The sequence below is a fragment of the Mirounga leonina genome, unplaced genomic scaffold (assembly GCF_011800145.1).
Source record: "Mirounga leonina isolate KUSES-001 unplaced genomic scaffold, KU_Mleo_1.0 Mir_171, whole genome shotgun sequence".
NCBI lineage: Eukaryota > Metazoa > Chordata > Mammalia > Carnivora > Phocidae > Mirounga > Mirounga leonina.
The window spans coordinates 13,460,374-13,473,997 of record NW_023270436.1 but is presented as its reverse complement, the minus strand read 5'-3'; the positions used below and the strand labels follow the sequence as shown (position 1 = coordinate 13,473,997).

At 55.3% G+C, this 13,624-nt stretch overlaps 1 protein-coding gene across 1 annotated transcript in view; it reads left to right on the top strand.

The window, feature by feature from the left end:
* The first annotated feature begins 9,182 nt into the window (after window positions 1-9,182).
* The window catches only part of TESC (tescalcin), a 47,243-nt gene continuing 42,801 nt past the window's right edge, over window positions 9,183-13,624 (top strand). The window contains exon 1 of the mRNA XM_035017087.1: window positions 9,183-9,352. Within this exon, the coding sequence (XP_034872978.1) occupies window positions 9,295-9,352 (58 nt within the window). The 5' untranslated portion in view covers window positions 9,183-9,294. The remainder of the gene's footprint in view (window positions 9,353-13,624) is intronic.

Below are 13,624 nucleotides of genomic sequence, written 5' to 3'. Positions count from 1 at the left end.
TGTGTTCTCAAATTCTGCCCTGGCCTGACTGCGGTCCCCTGGGAAGGATGCCTCCCAACATGCACACTCCTGTTGCTGTGGACCTGCAAGCCCACAGGGGCCCCGCAGGGCTGAGTTCATTCCTGTCTGCACCCGCCTCCCTCTCCCCAGACACCCATGGGCCCTCTCTTCACCCTGTGACATTTGGTGTCTGGGCTTGGGGCCCAGATTTCACAAAATCCAGGAGGTATGGCCTCTGTGGCCCTACCAATCCTCCCTCCATCCCTCCGTGGGACTTAGACCTGCCCCAGGAGATGGGCACCAAAGTGTCCTCCTTACCACCAGCTGAGCACAGCTTCCCTCTGTAGATTCTCCCCGATGCACACATGTCAGCTGGTACAGGGAGACTGCCCTCCACCCAGTCTCCACCAAGATGCAACCAGGACCAGCAACTAATTGGCCCTGAGCTAGCCCAATGACCTGCCCATCGCTGAGCACTCTCCGTGTACCAGCACGGTTTGAACCCTTCGCATGAAGTCTCATGGACCCATTTCACAGATTGGGACCAAGGATTCCAGGGGCAAGTCGTTGCCTAAGGCCAAAGACAGCATTTGAACCCACATCTCTAACCCCACCCCCAACCCCTGCAGCAGAGGCTCCCAAATTTGTGAGTACATAAAAATCAGCCAGTAGGTCCCAGGAGCCTGCGTCTCTATTCAAGAATACAGGAGACCCTGACATAAATGGCCCAAGATCAGCCCTCCCCCGACCCTATTCTAAGTCTCAGGGCCTCTTCTAGGCCCAGCCAGGGTCATCCTTGCGGTGTGACCTTGACCTCTCTGAGCTTCCTCCCTGGTGAAAATGAGAGAGTGGAGCTAGCCAGTTGCAGGGAGCTCTTCAGTTCTGCCTTGAGCCTTCCAACTTGGCTCCCTTCCAAGGTGATGTAGGGAGGGCCAGGGGGCTTGCTTTCAGGGTTTCTCCCAGCAGCCCCCTCTGCCAGGTCAAAACTCTGAACCCTGCCCAGGATTTGCACCTGCCTCCACACACAGTCAGGGACTGGGAAGCCCCCAGAGCACCTGTCTCCCCACCCACCCTCGCCCTGGAGTCTCTGGCACAGGGGGAAGGCCCCCCCACTCCCGCCCCCGGCATAAAGGGCCTCCCGCCTTCCCGTCACACGCTTATCCTTTTTGTTCATGAAGCGGGAGAGCTGGATCTGGTTCCTATCTCTGCTCTCCACAGCCGGCCCTAGGAGAGGTTTAAGAGACAGCCCAGAGTGGACATCTGGGAAGGGCGCCCGGTCAACAGGAGCAGGCCCTGAGCTCTGCTGAGTCAGCGTGGCAGCCGTGAGGCCCTGGGCCCACCTCCTACCCGAGCCTCCCAGCCTGCCTGTGCCCTCTGCCGCCTGCTGCCCAAATGGGAGGTGTGTGCCGCGTCCTCTCCCGAGTAAGCCCCATATTATTGACTGCGCCAACTCAGAACCCCAACGTGTATTTATCATCCTGCCTTCCAGGCACTCAGCTGGGGTCTTGCTTGAACATGCAGCTGTCCCAGAGGGAAGGGAGGGAGGGAAGGGGGGAGGAGACGGCTGTATCTTCTCCCCACCCCCACCCCCTGGCTGGGGAAGCAGGTGGCAGGGTCCTTTCCTGGCCAGTGGTCCTGCCCTCCCGGCCACCTCGTGGTCCCCCAGGTGGCTGGCTCCACATCCAGTCCCTGCCCTGTCACCTCCCAACACACCGGAGGTGGGGACCTGCCTGAAGGCCAGGCAGCCAAGGGGACAGTTAGCAAAAGCAGAGAATGTGCCAGAAGCTAGTTTTCCTCACGGTCTGGTGGTACAGGACTTCTTCATGTGTGGTCCTCAGATGATCTGCCTCAGAAACAACTGGAGCCCTTGTTAAAATGCAGATTCCCAGGCCAGGCCCTTTCCACAAGGAATCCTGAGGCACACAACCGTGTTAAGAACCAGCCATGTGGCGGCCAATAGCTTGGACTCTCCGAGCCCGTAGTTCCTTGTGCGTCTAATGGGAAAGGAGAGGAATGCAGAATGCACATCCCACAGTGTTGTCCGAGGATTCAGTGAGGTAATAATATAGAGAAAGTGCTTAGCACTCGGTAAAGGGTATCCCGGGGTCATTACTCAGCAGCAGAGGGAAATTACGGCAGACTGATTCAGCAGATGGAAGAAATAGATGTTCCATTTTTTTTTTTTTAAAGATTTTATTTATTTGACAGAGACACACCGAGAGAGGGAACACAAGCAGGGGGAGTGGGAGAGGGAGAAGCAGGCCTCCCGCTGGGCAGGGAGCCCGATGCGGGGCTCAATCCCAGGATCCTGGGATTATGACCCGAGCCAAAGGCAGATGCTTAACGACTGAGCCACCCAGGCGCCCCTAGATGTTCCATTTTTTTCCTTTGTGCCAGCTCTGTAACTTTCAGTGGCGACACCTGCAAGAGGTCTCTGGTTCACAGGCCAGGGGATCGGACCCACCAGAGCTCCGTCACTTACGAACCACTTGAACTTGAACATGTGATTTGAGCCCTATGGAGCCTCGGTTTCCACATCTACAAAGTGGGAATGCTAGATGGCCAAATCCCCCATCATTTGGCTGTGGTGGCTAAATGAGACACTTTAAGGAAAGCCACACAGTTACTCAAATGTCCCTCAGTGGGTGAATGAATAAGTAAAATGTGGTCTACCCATACAATGTTACGTCATCTGGCAATTAAAAGGAATGCAGGACTGACCCACACCTCAACATAGGTGAACCTTGAAATCATCATGCTAAGTGAAAGAAGCCAGACACAAAAGGTCCCATATTAGAGACTCTACTTATATGAAATGTCCAGAATAGGCAAATCCATAGAGACAGGAAAGTGATTAGTGGTTGTCAGGGGCCAGAAGATGGGTGATTGTGGGGTGATAGGTAAAGGGTGTGGGGTTTCTTTTGGGGATGATGCAAATGTTCTAAAATGGATTATAGCGATGGTTGCCCAACTCTGTGAAGATAGGGAAAACCACTGAGTTGTGTACTCAAGCTGGGGAGTTGCCTGCTATGTGAATTACATCTCCATATAGCCATTATCAAAAATAAAACATCTACCTGGGAATCACCTGGCATTCCCATTTCAAATGCATTCCTGGGCCTCTTGAGTCTGAACCTGTGGGGGGAGGTCCAGGAATCTGAGTTTAAATAAGAACACCCGGTGATTTGCCTGCATACAGAATTTAAAGAACCATCCCTCCGGGAAGACAGTTTGGTCAACGCTGGTTTCCGTGGCACGGGGGTCTTGCTGGTGCAAACCCACTGTCCATTAATTTCCTATGGCTCCTGTAACAAATGACCCCAAACTTGACGGCTGGAAACAAATGACCCCAAACTTGATGGCTGGAAACAACACAAATGTATCATCGTACAGTTCTGGAGGTCAGAAGTCTGAAATGGGTCTCCCTGGGCTAAAATCAAGGTGTCAGCCCCAGTGTGTTCCTTTCTGGAGGCTCTCAGGAAGAAGCTAGGTCCTTGCATTTTCCAGTTTTCCCAGTTACCTGCGCGCCTCGGCTCAGGGGCCCTTCCTTGAATTCCAAGCTAGCAATGCCCAGTGGAGTCTTTTCCACATCACATCACTCTTGACTCTGACCCCCTGCCCCGCCTTCCTCTTTCACATACAAAGACCCTCGTGATCACATGGGAGCCACCAGCCACAGTCTGGGGCCATCTCCGTCCTCCCCCAGCCCCCAGCCCTCTGCAAAGCCTGCCCTGCTGCCCCGTGTGCAGCTGTGGTGAAGTTAAAATAGATCTGGGGCCCCTGCCACATCTTTCTGTTTGTCTGGTGAGCTTGTTTCTCGGACAACAGCGTCGAGTTTGAAGCCCATGCAGGGACAAGCTTCCATCTGCCCCCTGCAAATTCCAGTAATCGGTCACTATTTATAATTATATAAACAAGAGAAAAACATGCTCAAGCCGCCCTCCCCAAAGAGCCTCCGTCTCCGTTTTTAGGCGGCCAGCCCTCCCACTCGCCCTGGAGCTGCGACCCTCCACGGTCTGGGGCCGGGCTCCGGTCCCCCCTTAGGATGGAGAGGCTGGGGCAGCGGCTTGAGTGCAGCCCAGGAGGGGCGGGGGCGCTTCACTGGGAGCTGAGGATTTCGGGGGACTTGGTCACCCAGAAAATGATTAAATAAGGGGGAAATTCGAGTGCAAGTTCCGACGATTTGTCTCACGAGGTATCGTGGGGGAGGAGAGCAACGGAGAGAGCAGAGTCAGGCTGGCTGTAAAGTCCTGGATCTCGTCCCCCGAGAAAGGGAGTGGACAGTTGGGGGGCCGGCCCTTTCAGCCTTGCTGAATCCTCTCTAGCAAGATGGGGCTGGGGAGCATCAAGGTTCACAGGGCAAAGCAAGCAACCCCTGGGTTACACAGCCAGGAATGGCTGAGCCCTTGCAGGGGATCCAAAGCAGAGTCAAGTCTATGCTAGAACATTGTCACCCAGGGTTCGCCTAAAAGATCAGGGTGCCTCAGGCAAGAAAGGATTGTTTACAAGATAACCAAAAGGACAGCTTGAATTCAAGAGGCAGATGGGAGATGATTCTTCTCCGATTCCATTCACGAGACCAACATAAGAAGCCTTAATGAGCTTAAGAGAAAAACTGCCCATGTCAGAGCCCAGACAGAGATGTGGGCGTGAGGCACCTGCAGGGTTTCCAACCCTGGACAGATTTTATGGGAGCATCACTAATCCTTATTTGTTTGAGACGGTTTAGGTGTAGTCTTCCCTAAGTCAGAGGCTAAGCAAGGGGGCACTTGCATTCCCCGTACATTTCCTTAGAATCAGGAGCCTGAAGATTAAGGGAAGAGTCTTGTTGCTCCCAGAACATTGCTGAGCCTTGGGAGTAACCCTAAGTGATTAGAGGGATAGGGAATCGAGACATGTATTATAGGAACTGCCATTTATCCAACTTCATATCTGTACTCTGATTCTGGTTTACCACAAATTCTGTGAATACCTCAGTGTTCCCATCAATAAAATGGGCATGTATTGGGTGCCTCTCCTCCAGACTCCCACAGCAGCCAGTATCCTATTAGTGTGCTGTGATGGTCTGTTTATATCTTTCCTTCCTGACTCTGGGATCCCCTGAGGTGAGAGACTGGCTTCTTTCCTGTAGTATTTAAATTCCTGGCACTCAATCTTGAGTGAATGGGGGCGCCTGGCTGGCTCAGTCAGAAGAGTGTGTGACTCTCAATCTCAGGGTCATGGGTTCAAGTCCCACTCTGGGCGTAGAGATCACTAAATAAATAAACTTTAAAAAAAATAGTGAAGCCTGCTTCTCCCTCTCCCACTCCCCCTGCTTGTGTTCCCTCTCTCGCTGTGTCTCTCTGTCAAATAAATAAAAATTTTTTTAAAGTTTAAAAAAAATAGTGAGTGAATGAACATATGAATAATAACAGTCTACTGTGTAATGGTGTGACATTTGGCTCCGACTGGCTTGCAAGATCGCATTGTCAGACATTCAGGAACTTTGCAAGCCCCTTGTCAAATTACTGGTAGCTTGAAATTGACATGGGGGGAATATTTACACCCTGGAAATAGGCAAATGCTCCAAAGTAAGGCTTCCCCCTGCTTTACCTACACACGGCTGGACTAGATGGTACTTCCTCTGTTAGGCACTGTTTTAAGCACTTTACGAATATCCATATTTAATCCTCACAGCTACCCCGAGGAAGGCACCAATATTATTGCCGTTTTACCGATGGGTAAACTGAGGCCCAGGGAGAGGACGGCACTTGCCCACATATGATTTGGGAGCCTCCCTAAAAGGAATGCAGGAGAGCCGCGGGAAGACCATCCTCGAAGGCTCTGGGTGCCGCTGCCCTTTGCGGACTCCCAGGTACCAGCCACTCTAATCTCGGCCACCGGTTTTAATCAGCTCCTCTGGGAGAAGAGAGGCAGTTGCCTGGTGACTGAAGTGTTTTCCAGCCCTCAGAAGGTCACGCTGTGTGGGGGGAACCTGAAGATCCCCACACAGGGCGCCCCTCTTACAGGACTCCAGACAGCAGATGCAATCAGCCCAGCCAGACCCCACGCAAAGCTCCAGACCTCTTTCCTGCTCTGATGCTGACAGATCCGTCGCTGGGATTGAATTAAAGCCGTGACGTCCTGGAACAGGCAGCAGCAGGCTTTGTGCGGTGGGGGGGTGGGGGGGAGGGAGGAGGGGAAGGGTGGGGAGAGCCCCTGCTGCGTATGTGCATCACGACCAGAGCAGGGGGGCAAGAGTCCAGGGCCCCCAAACCTCACGGATACAGCTGTCCGCCCAGTGTGTACGTCTGGCCTGTCCATTTGGGTCTGCAGTCGGGGAGGAAGTCATGGACTCCCTGAAGCTCGGTTTAAGGGATAACAGAGTCTTTTCAGGAACCATTCTGGCTCGAACATTCCAGATCTTTCTGGGCCCAAGTTAGCCCTTGTTTGACCCCTCTGCATTGTCACCTCCTGTGTGTCTGTCTGCCCATTCCTCCAGGAGCTTCTTAGGAGCCAGAGTGTGGCTCCTGATGATTCCTGGTTGTGGCCCTAGGACCCAGCCAGGTGCCTGAACACAGCAGGGCCTCAGTAAATGTGCAATGAATGAATGAGGGAGCGAATCCCCCTTGTGCCTCGGCCTCTCCACCTTCCCGGTGCTACCAGGAGCTCCTGATTATTTCTCCAAGGCTTGCCATCAGAAATCAATTCCCCTTGATGACCACACCTCAGCCTTCCCCTCTTCCAGCTCCCTGCAGGCTGGTGAAGGTGGCTTGTTTGGCAGCAGACCCAGGAGGGTGGAGGGAGGCCCTGCGGAGGTCTCTCAGAGGAAGTGATCTGAAGAGGAAGACCCAGCCATAGGAAGAGGGAGGGGAAGAGAGTTCCAGGCGAAGGGGCAGGGGCCAGGACTCCTCTAGGAGCTGTCAGTGGTCAGTGGGGCTTGAGATGAAGGTGCCGTGTAGACAGGTCACAGAATGAAAACAGGCTCCCTTCACCCCACCCACTGGGGGCCTCTTCGTGATCACCGAGGGGCAGAGCAGAGCCATGTGCACACCCCCCCCCCCAGGGCCCCAGAGCACAGCCCCAGGGCTTTCTTCCCTACCCACCTGCACTGTCTCTAGCTCTGGGAGCAGCTAGGCTAAGGGGGAGGGGGTGCCATCCCGAACATGCTATTTTCAGTCTCTTCGGCAGCAAGCCCCATCATTTAATCCTTGGATAATTTAATATAATAAAATTCCAGGAACTGGTGTTTTACATCAGAATAAAATTGTGTCCAGCAGTGGTGGGTCATTCCCAAGGGGCCCGAACCCCTTTCCTGACCCTGAGGTCAATCTGGGTGTCTTGATTCCTTCTGCCTTGAAATGCAAGCTCTGGGTCCAGTTAACTCAGACCAGCTGATGCCCCACAGCCCGCACTTCCCCAGCTTGGCTACCTCAGCCCTGCCCAAGGAGGCTTTTGAAATGCAGATTCCAGGGACGCCTGGGTGGCTCAGTCAGTTAAGCATCTGCCTTTCGCTCAGGTCATGACCCCAGCGTCCTGGGATCCAAGCCCCACATCTGGGTTCCTTGCTCAGCAGGGAGCCTGCATCTCCCTCTCCCCCCTACTCCCCCTGCTTGTGCTCTCTCTCTCTGACAAATAAATAAAATCTTAAAAAAAAAAAGACATGCAGGGGCACCTGGGTGGCTCAGTCGTTGGGCGTCTGCCTTGAGCTCAGGTCATGATCTCAGGGTCCTGGGATCGAGCCCCATGTTGTGCTCCCTGCTCAGTGGGGAGCCTGCTTCTCCCTCTCCCTCTGCTGCTCCCCCTGCTGTGCTCTCTCTCTCTTTCAAATAAATAAATAAAAATCTTTATAAAAAAAAAAAGACATGCAGATTCCAGGGGCTGCTCCCACTCTTTCAAAGCCAACAGAGTGTAATGGGCAGCTGGACTTTCCACCAGGAGGGGGGGCTCATTCTGCAGCTCTGGCTGAGTTCAGGATTCCCCCCCACTCTCCCCACCCAGAAGTTCTGTAGTCTATAGGTATGGGCAGTTGGTTCTCAGCACCCCGTCCCCAGTGCCCTGTGAAACTCATGTACGTGGGCCCACCTAGGTCTTTGTGAACACCAAAGGACCCATGTCCACCCCGCCCCCAGCCCTGTCACAGAGCCTGGCACCCAGGACATTACACTGAATACAGGCCAAACATGGATGGCCGCATCACAAGGCACTGTGGAGCGCAGTGGTCTGGCCTTGAGAACCAGAAGATGTTGACTTTGAATTTCTGCCCTGGCTGTGTGACCTTTCTGAGAATCAGTTCCTCCCTTGTAAAATGGACAGGATTCCAAAGCAATTGCTTTGTGCGGTGTCCCATGGCAGGCCCTTCTGATGGACAGCTCATTAACTATTATTGTCCTCATTTTAAGTAGAAGGAATCATGGTCAAACAGGTGGCAGGACGGGCCAGGGTCATCCAGCCTGACCACAGAATCCAATTCCTTAAGCCAACTTAAGGCAAAACTTCTCCCAGGAGGCTTGGGGAACTACCTGCATTACATTCTCTGGGCGGTTTGAAAGGCAGCCTCCTGGGCCCTGCCTGAGCCAGAATGGGGATGGCGGGGCAGGGCCAGGAAGCTGCCTGCTCCTCAAGTTCGGAAAACTCCCGCACCCCAAGCTCCTGGGCTGCGCCACTAGGATGGGCCGCTCTGGCACGTGGTGTGTCCACTTCATCAAGGTGCTGGGAGGGGCCGAGGGGCTTTCCTGGAATGAGGCAAGCGAAGCACCTTGTGCGCATTTAAGGTGGATTACTATTATTATATTACCTTTATTGCTGTTCACCAGAGAGCTAATTAATGCTGGCTGTATTTCTTCACTGTCCCAGGTGAGTTTCCCTTCTGAGATCTGGGAGGATGTGTGATGGAACCGGGGTGGGGGTGGATATGGAACCTCCCCGGGGTCCGCCCACCTACACCCCAACTCTGTTCACACCTCTTTCCGAAGGCGGCAGGGGTGCGGAGGCGGGGAGGCGCGAGGAGCACGGCCGCTGCACGGGGCGGGGGCGGGGGGAACCTTGGTGGTGGGCATCTAGGTCCCGCACTCCCTTCCACGCCTCCCCGCCCTTTCTGGCCCGGGCCGAGCGCTCCCCCATCCCCGCAGTGCGCGAAGCCGGCGCGCGCTAGGACCGCGGCGCGCCGCCCTCCGCCGCTATAAGAGGCCGCGCTCGCGCCCCACGCGGAACCCGCGGCTCAGACCCGTCCCCGGCGCCCCGACCCGCGCGGGACCGAGGCCGGACCGGCCGCTGCGCAGCCGACGCCAGCCCGGGGCGCCCGCCGCAGGCACCATGGGCGCTGCCCACTCGGCGTCCGAGGAGGTGCGGGAGCTCGTGGGCAAGACCGGCTGTGAGTATCCCGCGGGGACACGGGCGGGAACCGCCGGCCGGCTGGCTCGGGGCTCCCAGCCCACGGCCGCCCGCCGGGCTCCGCGCCGCCGCGCTGTGTGACCTTGGGCTAGTAGCTGGCCCTCTCTGCGCCTCAGTCTCCCCCTCCTGCAAATGGGTTCCCGCCGGCCACTTTGCCGGCTGCGGCGAGGAGCTCCGCGGCGATGCTGAGTAAGTGCCGCGGCCGCTCAGCCTCGGCGCCCGCGGAGTTGGCAGGGAACCCCGGGCCTGGGGACTGCGGACCCGGGAGGGAAGCAGGGCCCGGCTCGCCCAGGGCAGGGCTGGCGTCCCGGCTCGGAGGGCGAGAGCCCGGGCCGCCCAGCTGGTGTGCGCGCTCCGCACCTGAAAGTCGTTCGGGTTCGCGAGGCGCAGGGGCCGGAAAGTTTTGAAGTCGGCGCACCTGGGTGGCAGCCGGGCTCGGGCATTCCCCGGCCGTGTGACCTCGGGGGCCGAGCCCGTCCCCCTGCGCCTCTCTTCGTCCTCCCATCTGTAAAGTGGGTTCATCGGGTCCCCTTCCCCGGGTAGCGGGTGGCGCCCGCGGAGCACTTGGCCGGAGCCCGACGACCTTCCTCGAGCTCGCCCGGGCTCCTGGGACCTGCATCCGGCCCGAGGCTGGGCGCACGGAACGGCCGCGCCGCGGGGCCGACCTGGACGCAGGGAAGTGACGGTGGTGGCGTTTGTCCTCCCCAGTCCAGCCGGGCTGGGAACTTGACCCTGGCCTCTGACCCTGGGCTCTGAGCTCGGGGTGCCGGGTTCTGTTACGGGCTGTGGAGGGGTGTGTGGACCAAAGACGGAGGGAGACCAGGTGAGGGGGAAACTGGACAGGCGGATGTGAATCGTGCCAACACCACTTCCTGGCTGTGTGACCTTGGGCTAGTCACTTCATCGCTCGGTTTCCTTCTCTCTAGAATGGAAGTTCTCCTAGTACCTGCTAGATGATTAAGAAAGAGCGCAGATGTTATTTCAAGGAAGGACCTGGCTGGCTCCTGGCACCTGCTTTGAGTTTAGGGCAGCCAGCCAGGTCCATAATTGATCACCTGGGTGGGGGTGGGGAATGACCCAACCACTTGTGCCAAGGCTGAAAGGCGACCCCTGCTGACTCCTAATCTAAACACCTCTGTCCAGGAGAATTGGGTGAAAATTACAGAAAGCACCTCAATACCTGGTCTGGGTGCGTGGGTGTGTGTATACACTCGTGCATCACATACACATGTTATGTTTTACCATGTGCAATCACAGAATTATCTGCGACTGGAGGGGGAAAAAACTGTAGTGTATATAAATGGAACACTTAAAAAAAAAGTGGTAAGAGCATATATTTGTAATTGCTTTGTTTGCATCAAGGACCCTGGAAGGATCCACAAGGAAGTAAGAAGAGTGAATACTTGCAGACTGGGTGGAAGGGACGAAGAGGGACTGGTTTCACTGTAGATTTTTTTTATAGTTTCATTTTGAACCATGTGTGAATATAAAAGTTTTGAGTCCAGTTTAACCCCAAGGCTCACGTGAGAAAGGAGGTAGGGTTCCCCTCCTCCTTTCTTGGATTTCCCCTGGTTCTGTTAGTTGAGCTCTTGTTGCCTTGTGTCTGCACTGGTGGAAGTCAGGGCTCTCTGTAGCTGGGCTTTCTGCCAGCAGGGTGGCAGCCCCCCACGCAGGCAGTTGGGGGGAATTCCGTCTGGTGGTGAGTTTGACAGGTGCTGGGACCTCGGAGCATGCTGGGAATCCTGTCCTGTTTCCTGGGTCCGGTCTCCCGTGGGGAAGACGGATGCTGAGTGTTCCCCCTGTGGCCTTCCTACAAGTGGCTGATGGGGCTTCCCTTCTAACTGCCTGGGATTCCAGTTTCATACCCCAAAGGAGGGGAGGGAGATGGGGCCGGGGGCGCATCAGGAAAGGGGCTGTGAGGTCTGACCAGAGGGGAGAATGAACGCCTTCAGTTCTTGGAACTTTAAATAGGAGGAAAGTTCCCCCTTGTCCTCTGAAAGGGGCTGGCACAGTCTGGGCATTTTAACCCATTCGGCAAGTATTGATGGACCGAGGACTTGGGGATTTAGAGGTGACCCTAAGAGGCTGATGTTCCTGAGGGGAGACACACAGTGGTATGAGAGTCAGGGGAAGGGCAGGGAAACATTTCTTTAGGGAGGACTGGGAGAGCTTCTCTGAGGAGGCGAAAATGGGGAACAGAAGCTCCAATAAGAAGGAACCAGCTCCACAAAGATCAGCGGAAAGTGCAGTTTGGGGCAGATGGAATGGTAAATGCAAAGGCCCTGTGGTGGGAAGACTTTGAGGACAATAAATGAGAATAGTATGGGATGCTGATGCAGCCAGAGTCAGGGCTCAGCTGGTGGGGGGAGCCTGATTTAAAGGATCTTGCTGGGTAGGTGGCTTTGGGCAAGTGTTTGTAGTACTGGCCATGTTTTTAAACCCATTTGTAGGTCTCCATCACTCTAAACCACAGCGAAGAGTTAAAGCTTGGCCCACTTCTTCCTAGCTGCGTGACCTTAAACAAGTCGTTTTACTTCTGAGAGCCAGTGTCCCCATCTGGATCCTCGGGTGGTTATACGGATTGAGTAAGATGATGTACATACACATATGTGAGGTTCTTGGCTCGGCATGGGAACGTCCGCTCCCAGGATCCTGCTCCTGCAAGAATCCTTGGGAAACATTCAGCCTAAGGCGCACTCAGCCAAGGAACAGACTGTGTTGCTGGGTTCCCCCTGCCTCTTTGCACGGACCAAGATGGTCCCTAATTTGAAGAGTCAGCCTGGTCCCTTCCTGAGGGCTCCCTCTGGAAATGATGAGCAGGATGGTGGTGATGGACGTCATTCCTTGAGCACCAGGCTCTGTGCCGAACCCTCGGCATGCACTCTGGTGGAATCTTCCTAATAACCCTCCGTGGAAGGTGGCAATATGGCCATTTTACAGATAAGGAAACTGAGGCTTGGAGGGGTAAAGCAACTTGCAGCCCCACAGGTCACTAAGTGGGGGAGTAGGGGATCAGAGGATCCCCAAGTCCATTTCCTGCCAGCACCGTGCCTTCACTGCAATTGGGAGTTGCCTCTCCGATTTCTAGGAACGCAGAAGGGTAGGAACAGCCTGCACATCTATTTTTCTCACTTCTGGGCCTTTGTGCAAGCCACTCCCTCTGCCTGGAGAACTCTTCACTTGACTGTCCGTAATTCGGGGTTTACGTAAGGGGATACTTCTGTAAAAACAGCAGCCAGGTTAAGATTGCAAACATTTTCTCTTAGCCCTGTCTGTTCAGGAAGCCCGCGCTCTTCCTCATTCGGGGCTCGGCTCCCCATCCTGCCTACTCTCCGTCTGGCCTTTGAGGGTTAACGCGTGTCCTTGAGACTCCCGAGGCTCCTGCGTTCCCTCCCATAGTAGCCCACACCACCCCATGTTAGAGCTGTCCGCTCTGTCACCTGCCACCCCCTCGACACTTGGAGCTTCCTGAGAGCGGGGAGAAGGTGGCTTGTTCACCTTGGTGTGTGTGTGTGTGATACTCAAAACACAGGCGTTCATGCTGACCAGGTGGGGACCCCAGAGACTGTATAGCCCCTGGAGTATTGCCTAGGAGCGTTGTGTCCAGGAGACACCCTAGTGCCACCCCACCAGCCCGCCGTGGCTGCGCCAGCACCCCCCGGCACCAGGAGATGCATCCTGTGGGCTTCAGCACTGAGCCAGCCCCACCAAAAATAGGCCTGAGCACAAGCTTGCCCACGCAGGGCATCCTCAGAACTGCACGCCCACCTCCCCTTGCCTGTGAGAGTCTCATTGATTGATTTAAAACATAAAAAAGTCTTCCCAAACATCTTCTCTGAGCCAAGAAGGCGGACTACCTAGAACGTTAAAATTCACATTGAACACCCGAGCTGGCCTTTCAGCAGGAACGGAGTGGAGCCCAGCATGTGTCCCGAGGTGTGAAGTGGACCCCCCCCCCCCCGCCCACAGGAAGACCGGCCCCTTGGGGTCACTCACTGAAGCCTGCTCCCCTTCACCACCTTGAGCTGGCCTGGAGGTGGCCATTTCCTGCCTCCCCCACCCGTGCCTGCTCCTGGGGCTGGAAAGGAAATAATAAGTGGAGGATTCTGGGAAAGGTGGAGGGTCTATTTTTTCCTTCAGGCTCCAAAACAGCTCCACAGGCCTATCCATGTAGATGCCAAGAAGCTGCCAGAAGGAAGAAGAAAAAACAATGTCCCAGATCTGGAGTTCAGACCTCCTAATGGTGACAGCA